The following is an 18,301-nucleotide window of genomic DNA, read 5'->3' as shown; positions in this document are numbered from 1 at the left end:
CTCGCTTTGATGTCATGGACATTGTTTTATTCCAGTCCACTGCTACAGGGCTGGACTGGTAATCAAGAGAGAGAGAGACAGAGAGGGGTAATGATGGGTCACAAGGATAAAAAATAGATGATTTTTTGTCCAGTCCAGCCCTGACTGCATTTTGTGATGAAAAAATTATCATAACACAAATGGATGAAATAGTTGATTATTCTAAATATCTAACAGCCTACAACTTATGAATGGAAAAAGAATACTCATTAAAGACACCAGGAAGTCTTCCAGTGGCCAGTTTAGCAACAGCTTTTTACAGACTTGTTTTATGCCACATGAAATACAGTGTTAATTGTATCTTTTTACTATATCACTTTGGATTTTATCATATAGAAGTTATATTAAATCCAGTTTTTATGAGTTCAAGGAAACTTTCCCGTTTTAGAAGATAAATAGTGGACAGACAAACATCTTTAATGACAATGTGCCCGTAGCTTCTAAAGAGAGTGAAAATGTAAGGAAAGCCTGCAGAATTGCATTTGTCACAGCTTAACAGGGTTACTACTACTACTACATGTGCAGTCTAAGTAAATACCGAGAACCATCGTCAACATACATTTCTCAGTGTTATGAAAGCACTTTAGTAACTGGTGTTTAAATGTCAGGTCTCAAGCAACTGAAGCAACATGACTTAAGCAAATCTACCTCCCACATGGATTTTTGACTTGAGCCATTTTTTTGCTTAATGAGAGCCTCAGTTCCTCTGAACTCACAGTCCAGTTCCAGCAGCCAAATAACATTCTTAACTTAAAAATACACAGTTGTGCCTCAGCATCACAGGTGAAATGTATTTATGCTTCTAAGTTATCTAAGTTTGCTGTTTAATTTTTGTGAGCATTTCAGGATATTTGATGAGAGCCATCTGCTTATTAGGACACCTCCTTGAAACAGCCCAAGCCCATCCATTCCCTCCTAAGCTCCCCCGTTAACCAATAATTCTTCTTTTTCTCTCTAAGCTCAGCACAAACCCTTCCCTGCTGCTGAATTCTCCCAAATCACTTTATCCACCCATATCTGTCCACACACAGGGAAGCCACCCCTCACCCTCGCTCCCAGGCTGATTCCAGTTTATTCCCATTCAGCTGCATTAGCATACAGATGTTAGACTGAAAACGGAAAGCAGGGACACACAAAGGGGCTTCGTGACCAGGAGGGGCGGGAGGGATTGAGGGGCTGCACAGGGATGGCCCTTGGCCTTTTTAAGGTCTTGCAGATACAGTGGGGCAAAAAAGTATTTAGTCAGCCACCGATTGTGCAAGTTCCCCCACCTAAAATGATGACAGAGGTCAGTAATTTGCACCAGAGGTACACTTCAACTGTGAGAGACAGAATGTGGAAAAAAAAAAATCCATGAATCCACATGGTAGGATTTGTAAAGAATTTATTCGTAAATCAGGGTGGCAAATAAGTATTTGGTCAATAACAAAAATACAACTCAATACTTTGTAACATAACCTTTGTTGGCAATAACAGAGGTCAAACATTTACTATAGGTCTTTACCAGGTTTGCACACACAGTAGCTGGTATTTTGGCCCATTCCTCCATGCAGATCTTCTCGAGAGCAGTGATGTTTTGGGGCTGTCGCCGAGCAACACGGACTTTCAACTCCCGCCACAGATTTTCTATGGGGTTGAGGTCTGGAGACTGGCTAGGCCACTCCAGGACTTTCAAATGCTTCTTACGGAGCCACTCCTTTGTTGCCTGGGCGGTGTGTTTTGGATCATTGTCATGTTGGAAGACCCAGCCTCGTTTCATCTTCAAAGTTCTCACTGATGGAAGGAGGTTTTGGCTCAAAATCTCACGATACATGGCCCCATTCATTCTGTCCTTAACACGGATCAGTCGTCCTGTCCCCTTGGCAGAAAAACAGCCCCATAGCATGATGTTTCCACCCCCATGCTTCACAGTAGGTATGGTGTTCTTGGGATGCAACTCAGTATTCTTCGTCCTCCAAACACGACGAGTTGAGTTTATACCAAAAAGTTCTACTTTGGTTTCATCTGACCACATGACATTCTCCCAATCCTCTGCTGTATCATCCATGTGCTCTCTGGCAAACTTCAGACGGGCCTGGACATGCACTGGCTTCAGCAGCGGAACACGTCTGGCACTGCGGGATTTGATTCCCTGCCGTTGTAGTGTGTTACTGATGGTGACCTTTGTTACTTTGGTCCCAGCTCTCTGCAGGTCATTCACCAGGTCCCCCCGTGTGGTTCTGGGATCTTTGCTCACCGTTCTCATGATCATTTTGACCCCACGGGATGAGATCTTGCGTGGAGCCCCAGATCGTGGGAGATTATCAGTGGTCTTGTATGTCTTCCATTTTCTGATGATTGCTCCCACAGTTGATTTCTTCACACCAAGCTGCTTGCCTATTGTAGATTCACTCTTCCCAGTCTGGTGCAGGTCTACAATACTTTTCCTGGTGTCCTTCGAGAGCTCTTCGGTCTTGGCCATGGCGGAGTTTGGAGTCTGACTGTTTGAGGCTGTGGACAGGTGTCTTTTATACAGATGATGAGTTCAAACAGGTGCCATTCATACAGGTAACAAGTGGGGGACAGAAAAGCGTCTTACAGAAGACGTTACAGGTCTGTGAGAGCCAGAGATTTTCCATGTTTGAGGTGACCAAATACTTATTTGCCACCCTGATTTACGGATAAATTCTTTACAAATCCTACCATGTGAATTCATGGATTTTTTTTCACATTCTGTCTCTCACAGTTGACGTGTACCTCTGGTGCAAATTACTGACCTCTGTCATCATTGTAAGTGGGGGAACTTGCGCAATCGGTGGCTGACTAAATACTTTTTTGCCCCACTGTATATGTATGTATATGTGTATGTACATATGTATATGTATATAGATAGATACACATATAATTAATACATTAAAAAACATATTGATTACTAGATAGTGGAAAGGGGGTGGGATTGAATAAGCGCATGCTTCCTCCTGCTCCTTTTTGAACATGAAAGTTATTCGTAGTTGTGGGTGCTCGTTTTCCTTCTGTTTTGCTTTGTTCGTTTGTCTCTTTTTATTTTCATGTTGTTTAACTTCTTCAACATATTCAAAATAAAGATTCAATCAATCAATCAATCAATCAATCAATCAATCAATCAATCCTAGCAATGCTAGGTAAATCTTCACAGGATAAAAGCCACAAAGTAGTTCACAGTAATATAAAAAAAGAAATACATAAAAAACAAACAAACAACAAACAAACAATCAACCCCCCCCAGCACAATCAAACATACAGCACAAATCTAATTAAAAGCCAATCTAAATAAATGAGTCTTAAGCTGCTTTTTAAAAGAATAAATACAATCAAGGCAACGTAATGATGGAGGGAGAGCATTCCACAACCTGGGGTCCACCGCTCTAAAAGATCTATCTCCTCTGGTTTTAAAACGTATTTGGGGGATTACCAAGAGCCTTTGATTAGATGATCTCAGGCTGCGAGAGGGAGTGTGGGGTTCTAAATGTAGGCAGGGGCATCACAATTCAAAGCTTTAAAAGTCAGTACCAAGATTTTAAAATGAATTCTAAAATGTACTGGAAGCCAGTGTAATGAATGTAAAACTGGTGTAATGTGCTCTCTTTTTCATGTCTAAGTTAAAAGCCTTGCAGCAGCATTCTGGACTGACTGGAGACGGTCCAGATTCCTTTTGCTTAAACAAAGAAAAGGCTGTTACAATAATCTAAGCGAGATGATATAAAAGCATGAATAACCATTTCTAACGCAGATTTAGACAGCAAAGTTCGAAGTTTGGAGATGTTTCTTAGCTGAAAAAGGCAGTTCCTAATTAACTGTCGAGAGTATTGTTCTCGGGACATGGCAGAATCAAAGATCACACCAAGGTACCTGATGCTCAGGTGAACAGATGAGCCAAGAGAACCAAGATGCTGTTTGATTAGAGATATCAATGGTGTCAAAGGCAGATGTCAAGTCCAACAAAACCATGACTGAGGATGCTCCGGAGTCAGCTAACATGATAATGTCACTAGAGACTTTAAGTAATGTGGTTTCTGTTGAGTGACTTTTACAGAAACCTGACTGAAATTTGTCATAGATTTCATGTTTTTCTAAAATAGAAGTAAGTTGATCTGCAAATACTTTTTCCAGAATTTTCGACAGTAACGGGAGCTTAGAGATAGGCCTATAATTCTTAAGCTGAGTTGGATCCAAACTGCTCTTTTTTAATATCAGCTCAACAACAGCATGCTTACAGAACCTATGGACCACACCTGTTGAAAGAGAGGCATTGCATATCTCTACAATGACAGAGAGAGCATTTTTAAACAGCCCAGCAGGTAGAATGTCATTTGCACAAGTGGTAATTTTCATTTTATCCAGCAGGAGTGAAAGGTCATGTATGGTCATTGGGTTAAACACTGACATTAAATGAGGGGGAGGTGGCCCAGAGACACAAACAGACAGTATTGAAGAACCAATGCTCATACGGACATTATCAACTTTATCCACAAAGAAATTCAGAAAGTCATCACTCTCAGATATGGAGGTCACGGGTACTGGGTGGACCACGGGGGAAACAATAGAGTTTATGGAGTTAAACAGTACCTTGAAATTTCTCTTGCTTGATGAGATTAACTGAGAAAACTATCCTGATCTGGCTGTTTTTATGGTTTCATGTAGGGAAACCCAAAGTTCCCTAAGGTGGAGCCTGTGAACTTCGAGTTTAGTTGATTTCCAAAGGCGTTCTACTTTCCTACAGATTATTTTGACCTTCCTTATGTCATCATTTATCCATGGATGAGCTCTTTTTGGGGCAGCAATGACAGATTTCATAGGTGCCACTGAATTTAAAATCTCCAAGCAGTGATTGTTAAAACACTGAGTAGCAACATCAGCATCAGTGCAGCCACTGATCACATAACGGTCCAACAAATTAGAAAACTTCAAAGCAACATCCTGATTCATGAACCGCTTATGGAACATGAGATTAGAAGGTGGTGTGTACAGAGGGAAGCTAAGATTAAAAATAACACAGGAATGGTCACTCACCTGTGTCCTTAACACAGACATTAGTTTTGTCTAAGCCAAGAGAAAACACAAGGTCCAAGGTGTGGCCTTTAACATGGGTGGGTCCAGAGACATGCTGAATAAAATTAAAAGAGTCTGTAATGGATAGAAAGTCAGAGGCCATGCTACAGCTAAGATCATCCACGTGCAGGTTGAAATCCCCAATCATTAAGACCTTCTCTAGTTTAATAATGCAAGCTCAGTAGGTAGTGTGGTCGCCCCATGATTGGAAGGTCAGGGGTTCGAATCCACTACCCTGAGGTATCCCTGAGCAAGGTACCGTCCCTACACACTGCTCCCTGGGTGCCTGATTTGTGGCTGCCCACTGCTTCACTAAGTAAATGGGAAAAGACTAATGCAGAAAGAGTAATTTCCCCACGGGGATCGATAAAGTACACATTATAATTATTATTCTAAAAAGTCTGTAAAATCTTGAATAAAAACACCAGCGGGGCCGGGAGGGCAGTAAATTAAAACACAATAAAACATATCTGATGAACCAACTTTAAGAAGCCGTGACTCAAAGGAAGGAGGAGGAGTCCATAGCTCTGCAAGCAAAACTGTCCCGGTGAACAGCAGTGTTCAAAGCAAGTTACTTTGAAAAAGTAATTAATTATAGTTACTAGTTACTTTTTCAAAAAAGTAACTGAGTTAGTAACTGAGTTACAAGATTCTAAAAGTAATTAATTACTTGAAGTAACTATTGCGTTACTTTAAAAAAAAAACATTTAACCCTCTGGGGTCCAGGGTATAATCGGCCATTTTTAACTACTTTTGATGTTTCCTCCACATTTTACCTTTAAAAACTATTTATTTGCCTCGTTTGGTATCATCCTTTTCAGCACAACCTCACGTGTCTGAATTTACAGTTTTGTTTTCATTTTTACGGACTGTATTAACACAATTGATCTAAAATCAGACAAAAAACATAAAAATCAGAGTAGAAAAAGTTTTTTACTGTAACAACCACAAACATGTTTAATGAATCATATTTCATAACTTTAAATGTAAATATAAATTGTCAATTTTAAAATCATATGCACAAGTTTTGCAAACAACAAAGTTATTTGCATCCATTTACCTTTTACCTTGATTTTTTAAATAACCATTTCAAACTATTTACAGAACAATCAGCTGTTCTGCATTCAATAAGATGCCACACACATTATTTGTGCCTCTCCAAAAGAAATAATTTCTGTCCACTATAAAGAAGAACATCACAGCCTGATACCTGCAGGTCTGACAGCAGCAGGTGTATCACTCCTGTTTCTACCTGGAGACAGCAGTCGCCTCATTGTTCTCACACACAGCACAAAACTATCCACAACACTACACACTAACTACACAAGACACAACATTAACTACACACTCCAAACACGCTAAACGTCACGAATCTCTCACATCTCAAAACTCGCTCTCTCTCTCTCTCTCTCGCCGTCACTCCTAAAACTTCCCCTGTTTTTTTTTTGTTTGTTTATTTTCTGTTTCTCAAAGGGAGTTAGCTATGCACCAAGCCTATTGTGTGCTGTGCTCTGGTAGGAATCCAGTCTCTCTGAGCACTTTGTTCACAGCTGGTGTGAAGTGGGCGCTGTAGCTCAGCAGTCTGCCATCATAAATCAGCTTGTCTTCTGCCAGGTTGGGTTGTCTCGGAAATCTGCAAAAAAAATTGTATGAAACAGGTTGTATGTGCTTAATACATTATAAGAGAGACAAAAGATTCAGAATAAAAATATCTAAAAATTACGTGCTAGCAAAGATGCTGTTGGAAGTATATCTTACAGGTAAAAACACAGTGATAAATAAGTAATCTTTATTTAGACAATTGTTTTGTATAAAGAAAAATTTCCAAGTTGTTTGTAATCAGATTTGACTGTAAATACATTCTTTACAATTTTCATCAAATCCTCCTGGAACTCGGTGAGTGTCCTTGTTTGGCTACCATTATAAATTCTTTCTGACCCCAGAAAGTCTAAAGAAACAATAGATCTTAATGCACAAGGGTGAAATCTGTAAAATGTATAAATAATATCCACAATATTCAGAACAAAAGGAACTAAGCGTTTAATAAATTAAAAGTCACTGCTCAGGAACAAAAACATGAATCTGTTGATAAAGAGAGGAAGGTGAAAGAAATATTAGTGTGGTAAACAAACAGATTTAATAATGGGTTTATCCAGTGAAGCACAGCAGAATAGCATTAAAAGGGAAACAGACTATCATGGGATTGAGCACAATTTTTGCTGGTTTTTGTAGCAACTAATGATGAGGAATTGTTTAACTAATTTACCTTGTGTGGTACATCCGTGCTATGTTCCTGTCAATCCAGGAGCAGCCATGCTGTGACTTCAGAACCCCATGAACAGTTGTGGAAAACACTGCTCGAGGGTTGACAATGATCTTGAAGTTACTGTAATGAGTCTCCTCAATGATTGGTTCTTGGTACAGGTGAGCCAAAATGTTCACACCAGTGACATTCTTCCAGTCAGTCTGTGGTGGCAGACTTTGGGATGCTGGAGGAGCCAACATGATATTGATGGGGAACACGTTATTTTCAAACATGTAGCACTTGTTGGCACCATATTTGTTCTCCAGCAGCGGCAACAACTCTACCCAGCTGGCAACAGAATAACAAGATAGTTATAACATGTAAAACCACTTGAACAGCACACAAGCAATTAAAAGATGACTAACCACAGCAGGAAAGTTGAAAACAATTTCAATAATGTGTTTTAAGTGATCTCTAAGTGATCTTAAGTGATCTCTCAAAGTTTTTCTTTGGATTTTCCCATATTTCAGGACCAAACCTTGGACTTGACCTTCTACTTTTAATGTTTGTTTGTTTGTTATTTCACTAACCTGGGAATCGTTTAGGCAAGTCTACTAACTTACTATTGGTGTCATGAATCCAAATTTTGGCTGACATTGTCATCAATACACACCAACAGGACACACCTTCTTATTTAATGGTTTTTCTTCGTTTTTACTCCTTTCTACATCGTATATACATACTGCAGACTTCAAATTTATAAAGCAAGATATTTGTCATTCCTATCAAAGAAAAAAAAGATAAATAGCTGATCAAAGTGTTGTATAAAAGAAATATAAGAGAACACATTTTATTTATTTATTGTACTTTCAAAATAAAAATCACTTATTCCTAACTTTAATAAGCTGAAGTTCAAATGAAGAAAAATGTTCAACATTGACTGAACAACAAGAGAACTGGTTTTGAGATGACTGGATGTCTGATGCTGACTGATAAAGAATTGACGATTAAGGCAAAGCTTGATGAGGCATAAAAAGTCAAAGCCAGATCGTCAGGTTTCCGAATTTTTTTTCAATACATAAAATCGTTCAATAAGAATGTTTTATTAGTTAATGATCAGTTAATGATGGGAGCAGGTACAAAATAATAATATAAAGCAGGGGTAGGCAACTCCAGGCCTCGAGTGCCGGTATCCTGCAGGTTTTAGATCGCACCCTGGGTTAACACACCTGAATCCAATGATTAGTTCATTACCAGGCCTCTGGAGAACTTCAAGAAATGCTGAGGAGTCATTTAGCCCTTTAAATCAGCTGTGATGGATCATAGACACATCTTTTTTTTTTTTTTTTTGTCCCGTTTGGATCTATAGCCATCAGAATTGTTGTCTTAAGGCCAAGAAAGATGCCAAGCGGATTTATTTTACCAAGTGGATCATCATGGCCTTGCCATATTGGTCCATTTGATTGACCTTTATTATAATTATGAATTTATTTTATTTTCGGTTGCTACAAACGGGACAGACATGACTGGGGGATAGGACAGGGAAAAAGAATGAAAGAAAGAGAGGGAGAGAAAGAAAACCAAAGGGGAGAAGAGACGGTGAGAAGGGGGGGAAGAGAGAAAAAAAACAAACAAACAAACAAAAAAAACAAAACACCTGGGTCACCTGTATGGAGAAAAAAAAAAACAGAAGAGAAGGCAAACAACAAAGAGCAACATAATAAGAAAAAAAAAGCACCATCACAATAAACTAGCTAGCAGTAGATATCAATAGTTACTAAATAATAAACGATATTGTGCAGCACGCAAGATAGACAGCGCACAATGTGCTTTGAGGCAGCAGCCAAGAAAGCTGTAGTCCGCGTCTGTGAACACCCATGTGTACACCTGTGTGCATACCTGTGTGGATCAGCATGCTTGTATTCCAAAGGTTTCTCCATGTAATGATCTGCTAGGGAGTGTGGGGAGCCACAGCCCTGTCCTCTATGGTATGAAGCAGGTATGGAGGAGATCAAAACTCCAGACATCCAGAGGCCCCCAGAACACAAGAGACCAAGGAAGACACACAGAGGGGCAGCCGCGCCACTGTCCCAGTAAGAGCTGAGGAGAGTCCCAGATGAGGGCTCATTCAGCAGCCGCGGAGCAGAAGCCAGGGGGAGTTGCAGTGACACGCCCGTGAGCTCCGCCGGCAGCCAGCTGTGCCTGAGTGACCGAGCCCCAGGCCGAGAGGCCGGGGGCACCCCACCTCCGAAATGGCCCGAGCGAGCCCCAATAAGCGGCCGCCAAGGAGTGAGCCGGTGTGTACCCGGACGCCCACCCCCAGACACAAAGAACCACCAACGCACCGACACCTGAGGGAGTCCGCCACCGGCAGGGGAAGTGGTGGTGGGTGGAGATAGGCCCTCCAAGGTTTGGAGGCCTGAGATGTCCCCAGAGAGGTGGCGTCTGATACCCAACCTGACATATAGACACAGACATACAGGCACACACAGACACAAACATCCATTCCCACCCTCATGCTCTCATATGCACTTACACCACACTCAACCAACGTGGAGACAGACATAAAGAGACGCTGTATACACGATCACACTCCCCAAGCGTACTCTACCAACCGGGTCTAGGTACCCTTGCCCCTGGAGGGGGGAACTGCACCCAGACCCAGGTGGTGTTACCCTTTTCCCTGCGGTGGGGAGAGGCAGACCGCCCCGACTCCGCAGCAGCAGGGAGGCCCCACACCCCAGACCGCAGTCGGACGGCCAACTCCTCCTAGCCCCCCCGCTCCAGCAGGCCGCAGAGAATGGGGGTGAGAGAAGACTCCAAACCTCCCTCCACCCGCTCATTGTAGTGTTGATGCATGTGTGTTCTAAGGTGCAATTAAAACCCAGGAGGGCATGGAGCTACCTGCCAGAGAGCAGCAGGTAAGCGCATAGTCCCTCCTGCTAGCCCTCAATGTCTACGTGTATTTAAAATTGAGAGGTGGGCAACGATGCCAGGGGTGAGGTGTACACCCTGATGGTAACTTGGACTCCGTGTATCGTGCCCACCCCCAAGATCCTATATGTATGTGTAATGAGGGTGTGAGTAATGTGAATGTCTAAGTTGTGGGATAAAATTGAGGCAGAGGCAGCCAGAAGGGGACAGAGGGGGGGGGGGGTAGCCTCCTCTGCACCCTGGTGACATACCCCTACTCCAAGGCCCTGCATGTGTGGGTGGTTGTGGTGGAGCGGGAAGAGGGAGGCAGCTGGAGATGGGGAGGGAAGGAAGGGAGGGGCAGGTGACCCCTCCCTGGGGCCAGCTCCCCCGCTGGCCTACCCCTGATATAAAGGAACAAAAAGCCTGTGACTAGAAACCTGGAACATGAAACATAAAAACCTGAGACAGGGAAATACGGAAGCACCGCCGCAGTTGTGGATATCAGGGGGACCACCTCTGTTCACCGGGTGGTCCCATCAACCATGGACAAAAGGTATGTGAAACCCTGTGACTGCGGTAGAGGAACCACCAGATCAACATGCACATGATCAAAAACATTTGCCAGGGATGAGAAATGGTTCAAAGGGTGCCTTGGTGTGCCTATGGACCTTTGCATGCTGGCATGGAACGCACGCTGCAGTCCATTCACTAACAGACCTGCGAAGGCCTGGCCAAACAAACTTGAAGCTGACCAATTTAACAAAGGCCCGGAACCCCAGATGTAATAGAACGTGCACTGAGTCAAAAACGTGACGGCGCTATGAAACGGGGACCACCAGGGTTAGGGGATTATCTTGACAGAGGACAAAACGAAAGGCAGCAAACATCCAAAGAAGAGCTTTGAATGTCCTTCAAGAAGCCTGGAGAACTATTACTAAAGACTACTAAAACATTATAAATATTGACTTTCAACCTCATTGACCTCTCTAATCATACAAACTGTTCTTGTTTTGTCTTATATTTTGTATTTCCATGTATGTTTGCAGCACATGTTTTAGTATATCACTGCACATATTTTCCATCTTCATAATAAACCATGAAAATACACACACATACCTGACGACTTTCTGGGGCAGTATGAGCTCATCTATATCATGTAGAGCCACATATCTGGACTGGTACATGTATCTGTAAAGGCAGTCATTGAGAGCAGGAATCTGACCAAAGTAGTGAAGTTCACCGGGACCATGTTCAGGCAGCCAGCCACGAGACACGTTCACATATCTGGACAGAGACCAAGGAATCACCTCCAGTAAACCTGAGAAAAAAACATTGGAAGCAGTTCAATGTCAGTAATTAAAACTAGACATTACAATTACTGCAACTCCAACCTCAAACTGAAATCATTGAACTGGTGAAATGCATTCTGGATCTTTATGGTGAAGCAGACACATGAAAACAAAACATTACCTGTTTTTTTTTTTGTCTCAGTGAATAAGACTAGAGTAATAAACAACCTGGAGCAGCAGCAGTGACATGGCTAAGAAACAACCCAACGCAAAAACTTAATGATCTCATTAAAACAACCTAAGGTTTTGGCTGCACTAAAAACAGACAAAACAGACTCTCATCTGTTGCTCTCAAACATGATCCAAGAATGAATGCTAGTTTTCATAAAGGTTTCCAATATTAGAACTGGTCTGTGTGACTAAGTGAAAGGCTCTGTTGTTAATTGAAAGGAAGGTTGTGTATAGGAAATGAATTACTGCTGTACCATGTGTGAAACAAAAAAATACATAAATCCACAGAGAACTATCAGTTCTTTTAGGTACTTAGTTTTAGTCATTTTTAATGGCATTAAACATTAGAGAAACCAATATTAAGTATAAATCCAGTTTGTGAGCATGGCCACGGAAGGATCCTGTGAGAGCTCATGCAGTCTCAATACTGAGACCACCAAACAGTTCCAGGTCTCTGTAATACACAGCAAGTCAAGATGACTCACTTGCATAAACAGTGGAAACATGAACATAAAGACACGGGAGAATCTGACAAAATGTGTAAGACAGTTTTAACTTTCACTCATTTCAGCTGCAGCCCTGATGGTGTTTGATGGTCTGAGAGCACATAAACAAGACAAACTTGCAAATTTGATAGATCTATAAGTACAAATTTGTATCCTGTTTTAGAATTATATATCAAGTTTTATAAAACAATACAATTGTTATGAAAATGTTTATAGCCAGCATTAGATAAATAAATAAATAAATACATAAATAAAATAAAATAAACATCAGGTGATACAGCTGCTTCTATTGATGTGTGTCAGACAAAGACCAAAACTTTAGATGGGGGGAATTTGTATATCTGTGTCTGAGTGCATGTGCATGTGTGTGTGTCCAACTCGAGAGAGTGCCCTTTCACCAGTTTTAAACAAAAGTCGACAATCCCCAAGCCGACGCAGGTGATCTTGAAGAAGTAGGAGGAAAGGGCAGAGAGTCATACACCGTCTTGTTATCTGGGAGAATTTGTTGTTCCAGCTTTGGCCCTGGAGCTTCCAGCTGGTTAGGGGAGGCCACATAAAGATAGTGGTTGTTCAGGTTTGGTTTCTGCATTCCAGTTCCATCATTGGTTCACAGATCTATCAATTTCCCGTTGCGGAGTCGCAAGCTTCTCTATGATTTTATCCATATTGCGTTCTACCCACGGCATCAATCCAGCCGGCCTTATGGGATTTTGAGCAGCTGTAACCGTTTCCATTAGTCGTCAGTAAACCAGGGCCGTGCCAGCTCCAATCAGCAAGAACCCCGTTATCATGGTTCCGAATAGGTAGATGTCTTCAACGCCCTCCATTCAGCCTGCCCCAAGCCCAGGCTTCTCATTGAGAAGAGGATGTCAATTGCATCAAGAGACCAATTGATCAAATCCGTAATTTCTTGGTTAGAGAACAAGACAGAGAGAGTCTCTTTGAGTTAGACAAGACTAGACAAGGACAAGAGAAGCCAAGCAGGAAAGATGAGGGAGAAAGACGCGACCACCTCTGCCAAGAGCCAAACGACCCAGGTTAACATGTTTAATATGATGTCATTTTCAAAAGAATTGATTGGTCAGTAATGATTTCACACTTAACCTCTTGTTGATCTCTTATCCTAAAAATGATCTGCCCCTGAGAAGGTTAGGTTTTCTGTCTATGATGCCATATTGATATTCCTTGTTTAAACACGAACCATTATCATAGTACTGAAAACTCCAGGCTAATCCTGAAGTTGCCTGGAGAAGTCCAAATCCAGTACAAACTGGAGTGATTTATAGAGGAAACTGTAGTAAACTAGTGTATGTTTTGATCACAAAACATTAGTTGTGATTAGCTGAAGGAAGGAAGTTCAGGGTGTTTGGCAACTTCACTCAGTGTTCACTGTGGGAAAATGCCTTTAGCTGGTGATGTGAGGTCATAAGGAAAGACACACTCAGACAGAAAATTATACCATACTCCACCTTTTTGTGTGTAGTAGTCCAATATTCGTTGCGTTTCAGGACTGCAGCTGGTTTTATAGACAACCACTCTGTTCACTCCCAGTAACTGCAGCATCTCAAGACTCTGTACCAGCTACAATCCAACACATTTGAACAACAAGTGTTAATATGCAAGGATGGCAGAAATGTCTTGTTTCTTTATTATTATAACTGTAAGGAATACTGGGAAAAATATACCTTTTCTGGTTTTATTTCTTCCTGTCTTAGTCTGCATACTTTAGAGAATGAGTTTCAAAAATCTATTTTTTCTGTCTTCTGAAAGCAAGAAAGCAAATGTCACTGTACCTGCAGCACGTTGGTAAAATCAAACATGGTGGAGATGCAGACGGTGAAGTTGTAAGGAAAAGATTCTGTCTTCTCCTGCTGGTTCTTCACCTCTAAAAACTCTTGGTTGGGATCATCTTAAGAGACCACACAAACATACACTTTTACCATCTTATTTTTGTAACTGAACTCCAATTAGTAATACTTTTTGTGTTAAACAATCTTAAAGTCAAACTGACATATAAAAATGTTTCAGGTATCAGTTACTCCCTGAAGCTTTGTTTTACTGACAGGCTATAGAGTAGATATTGATATTTCACAAAATGAGTGGGAGTCTAAACCTGGTGGTGACATAGGAGGCAAAATGAGAAAATCACTAATGTCAACATAATGTAAACCTGAATGGTCATCAAATAGTTCACTTAGAATGTAAAGTTTAGAAAAATTATTGTAGAACCTTTAAAAAATTAAGTAATTATTTACCTTATTATTTATTTACTTTTTACATCAATATTTTGGTATTTAATTGATCTCATGCACACCATGAACTGGGACTAGATGTATTTTTGAAATCCATTCATTAATTGCTGAGATATTTCAACTTAAAGCAAGCACCAAATTGACAAACAGACTGGCATTTACATTAACATGCCCCACAGCAAGGTTAACATTGTACTTGTACTTGTAGAGTTGGCATCAGCGGAGGTCACGGCAATAGAAGATGGTGTCTCACAGCCTGAGGGGAGGGGGCACATGATGTTTGCTGTCCCATAGGCAAAACCAAAGTGATGAGTGTGGATGTCGGCCACACCATTAGAGAGAAGCTGCTTTTCCTGGCAACGAAAGACACAGCGATAGGCCACCTTCTCACTCCGCAGCACCACTGCAATGGCACAAACCTGGAACAAGAAAAAGGCAGGAAGGAGGGTTTAATATAAGAGAAATTACAGGACAAGCATTATGTTTAACCACTGCCACCAAAGTGCTAATCAACAGCCTTATTGGACTCATACAAGCCAATCATGTTGTGTTACTCATCTGCATAGTAGATGTGCATGACAGAAAATATCCTTGTTCCTGTAAGTGAATATGTTGGTAAGTGCTTTTTTTTCTTGGTTTAATCTAAAATAAGGCAAATGTTTTCAATAACCTGCTGAATTCTGAAGTTTGAGCACTTACAGAAATATTATGATATCTAATATATGAAATCTAATTTTTGTGACAGTTGTATTTTAATGGAGAGAGACAGATGTACCAGCTACAATCCAACACAGTTTGATGTCATCCATGTGGATGAGGAGGTGGCTGATAATTGCTCCATTCTGTAGTCAATGTTGTCAATGATCTCACTGAGAGGGTTCAGGTTTATGCAGAACAGCAGTGGGAACAGAGCATCTCCTTGATAGCTCCCCAACTTGATGGTGACTTGTGCTTGTAAACATACATGGCAGTCCCAGTGGCATTTTGATCATCTTTATTGTTGTCCTGGTGCAGCCACAACAACCTGGTGCTGAATGGCCAGAAGACAGTGGAGATTATTGTGGACTTCAGGAAGCACACAGCCCCACTCCCCCCCATCATCCTGACTGACACCCCCATCACCTCTGTGGACTCATTCTGCTTCCTGGGTACCACCATCACCCAGGACCTGAAGTGGGAGCCCACCATCACCTCCGTCATTAAGAAAGCCCAGCAGAGGATGTACTTCCTGAGGCAGCTGAAGAAATTCAACCTGCCAACACGGACGATGATGCAGTTCTACACTGCAATCATCGAGTCCATCCTCACCTCCTCCATCACCGTGTGGTACGCTGGAGCCACTATCAGGGACAAACAGAGACTGCAGCGTGTTGTGCGCTCTGCTGAGAAGGTGATTGGCTGCAGACTCCCATCTTTGCAGGACCTGTACACCTCCAGGACATTGCGGCGTGCAGCTCGGATCTCAGCTGACCCTTCTCACCCTGGACACAGTCTGTTTGACCTGCTCCCCTCAGGCAGGAGGCTCCGGTCCATTCGCACCAGAACCTCTCGCCATAAGAACAGTTTCTTCCCCTCTGCTGTTGGACACATGAACAATAACCATATGACTGTTCCCGCTACTAACACATGACCCTACGCTGTGTTCACTGCATCATTCCATGATTGGCACTGATCACCACCTGCACTCATGTATATATCTTTCAACGTAGCACTCTTAATTCTTATTCTCATGTATATATCCCATGTATAGCTCATGCACATATCTTTCTACGTAGCACTTTTAATTCTTATCCCTACTTTTATTTTTTCATGTCTATTTAAGTGCTATTTATGACACTATGTTTGCACTGAAGCACTGCAGCAATTTCCTAATGTTGTAAACCTGCTCAACATTTGGCAGTAAACCCCTTTCTGATTCTGATTCTGATTTTACCAGTTGCTGTACACACACAGAGCTGCAGGTCTCCCGCTGCCAGCTCAACGTAACAACAAACATATTCACCAAAACTCCAAACTTTTAAGCCGGTGAGGCGTGATTGCGGATGCCGCTCAGGTGGGTCAATCGCACCTGCAGCAGCACCGCAAACCACGCCCCACCACAGTGCTATTGGCTTGAAGTTGGCCTCCAGCGGTTGCCACCTTCCTATTGAGTTCCTGACGAAGGCTCCTAGGGTCCTCTTGATCTTGTATAGTTCTAGGCATTCAAGGAGCCACATGTGGAGCATCGAGTCATAGGCTTTCTTGTAGTCAATTCAAGTGGTGCTACAGATTTCTAAGCCTGGTCTTGCAGTTTTGGGCAACTGCTCTGTCCACCACTAGCTGGTGGTTTGCTCCTCTGTTATTCTTGCCAATTCCTTTCTGTGCTTCAGAAAGGAAGCTGCAGCTTCAGCCTCACCTTCTCAGACGGCACTTTATGAGTGATGGGGCAGAGGTCTTGTAGGTCTCCTGGACGTTAAATGGTAAATGGTCTGTATTTGTATAGCGCTTTACTAGTCCCTAAGGACCCCAAAGCGCTTTACACATCCAGTCATCCACCCATTCACCCATTCACACACACATTCACACACTGGAGATGGCAAGCTACATTGTAGCCACAGCCAGCCGCCCTGGGGCGCACTGACAGAGGCGAGGCTGCCGGACACTGGCGCCACCGGGCCCTCTGACCACCACCAGTAGGCAACGGGTCAAGTGTCTTGCCCAAGGACACAACGACCGAGACTGTCGGAGCCGGGGCTCGAACCGGCAACCTTCCGATTACAAGGCAAACTCCCCACTCTTGAGCCCCGATCGGTTAGCGTTAGCAGAAATGAACTGGAGAGATTTTGAAATCTGGTTCAAAGGACCAAACTGTTAGTAGAATTCCCTTATGCAGTGAGACACCCAGAGTACTGAGTTCCATCATGTGCATCATGCTAGGTTTTGCTTCACCCCTCTTGTCAGTTAGATTAGACAGGAGCTGTCGAACCTCAGCCTCTGCTGCTCATGTCCGTTTTGGCAATGACCAGCATGCCTGCCTCAGTGATGCCTGATTGCTCATTGTCAGTGTCTGCTGCCCTGCCTTCGTGAGCTCCCTCTTTCAGGAGGAAACAGAGCTCTCACAAACGTTTCTCCACCCAAAAACGGTCTCTGACATTGAATTTTCTGAGTCTGCTACTGAGTAAAATTGGCATTTTCCCTAATGCTCCATCTGAGCCTGGGGTTTCAGGAACAGCAACCTTTTTTGCAGACTCTGTAAGGTCAAACACTATGTTTTGTGGCAATAAGCTCATTCCTGATACCTTTCCTGGGTCTGAAACAACTTTTTCTGAGACTGCTAGTGTGGAATACCAGTTGGACAAAGAGCAGTTCAGAAGACCCTTATGAATACTGTAATGAATAATGAAGTTTTATATTTACTTCATTGGCTGCCCGTGCATTTTAGGATCCATTTTAAGCTGCTTTTATTTGTTTTTAAAAATTTGTCCAATGCTGCCCCTCTGTACCTCTCTGAGCTTCTTCATCCATACATACCTTCCCGGTCCCTCAGGTCGGCAGACCAGCTCCTCCTGAGCGTGCCCAGGACTAATCGTAAGCTCAGAGGGGATCGGGCGTTTGCTGTGGCAGCACCAAAATTGTGGAATGAGTTGCCTTTACATGTTAGACAGGCACCTTCCTTATCTGTTTTTAAATCACGTCTTAAAACATATTTATTTACCTTGGCTTTTAGCACAGCAGGACTTGTTGATGTCTCTTAATTTGTTTCTTATTAATTATATT

General features: G+C 42.3%; 1 protein-coding gene across 1 annotated transcript; it reads right to left on the bottom strand.

Moving 5' to 3' along the window:
• Positions 1-3,205: 3,205 nt before the first annotated feature.
• Positions 3,206-16,770, bottom strand: LOC308401030 (uncharacterized protein; the record flags this gene model as incomplete). Its single annotated transcript, XM_080889094.1, has 7 exons — positions 3,206-6,739; positions 7,373-7,699; positions 11,384-11,585; positions 13,763-13,874; positions 14,087-14,202; positions 14,748-14,964; positions 16,561-16,770. The coding sequence occupies 7 exons, from the start codon at positions 16,768-16,770 to the stop codon at positions 6,601-6,603; spliced, it is 1,323 nt and encodes a 440-aa protein (XP_080745220.1). The 3' UTR covers positions 3,206-6,600.
• Between the last annotated feature and the right edge of the window lie 1,531 nt (positions 16,771-18,301).

This window comes from Rhamphochromis sp. 'chilingali', assembly GCF_963969265.1.
Source record: "Rhamphochromis sp. 'chilingali' genome assembly, chromosome: 8".
Classification (NCBI taxonomy): domain Eukaryota; kingdom Metazoa; phylum Chordata; class Actinopteri; order Cichliformes; family Cichlidae; genus Rhamphochromis; species Rhamphochromis sp. 'chilingali'.
Note: the sequence above shows the minus strand (reverse complement) of the source record. Positions and strands in the feature narration are given on the sequence as shown.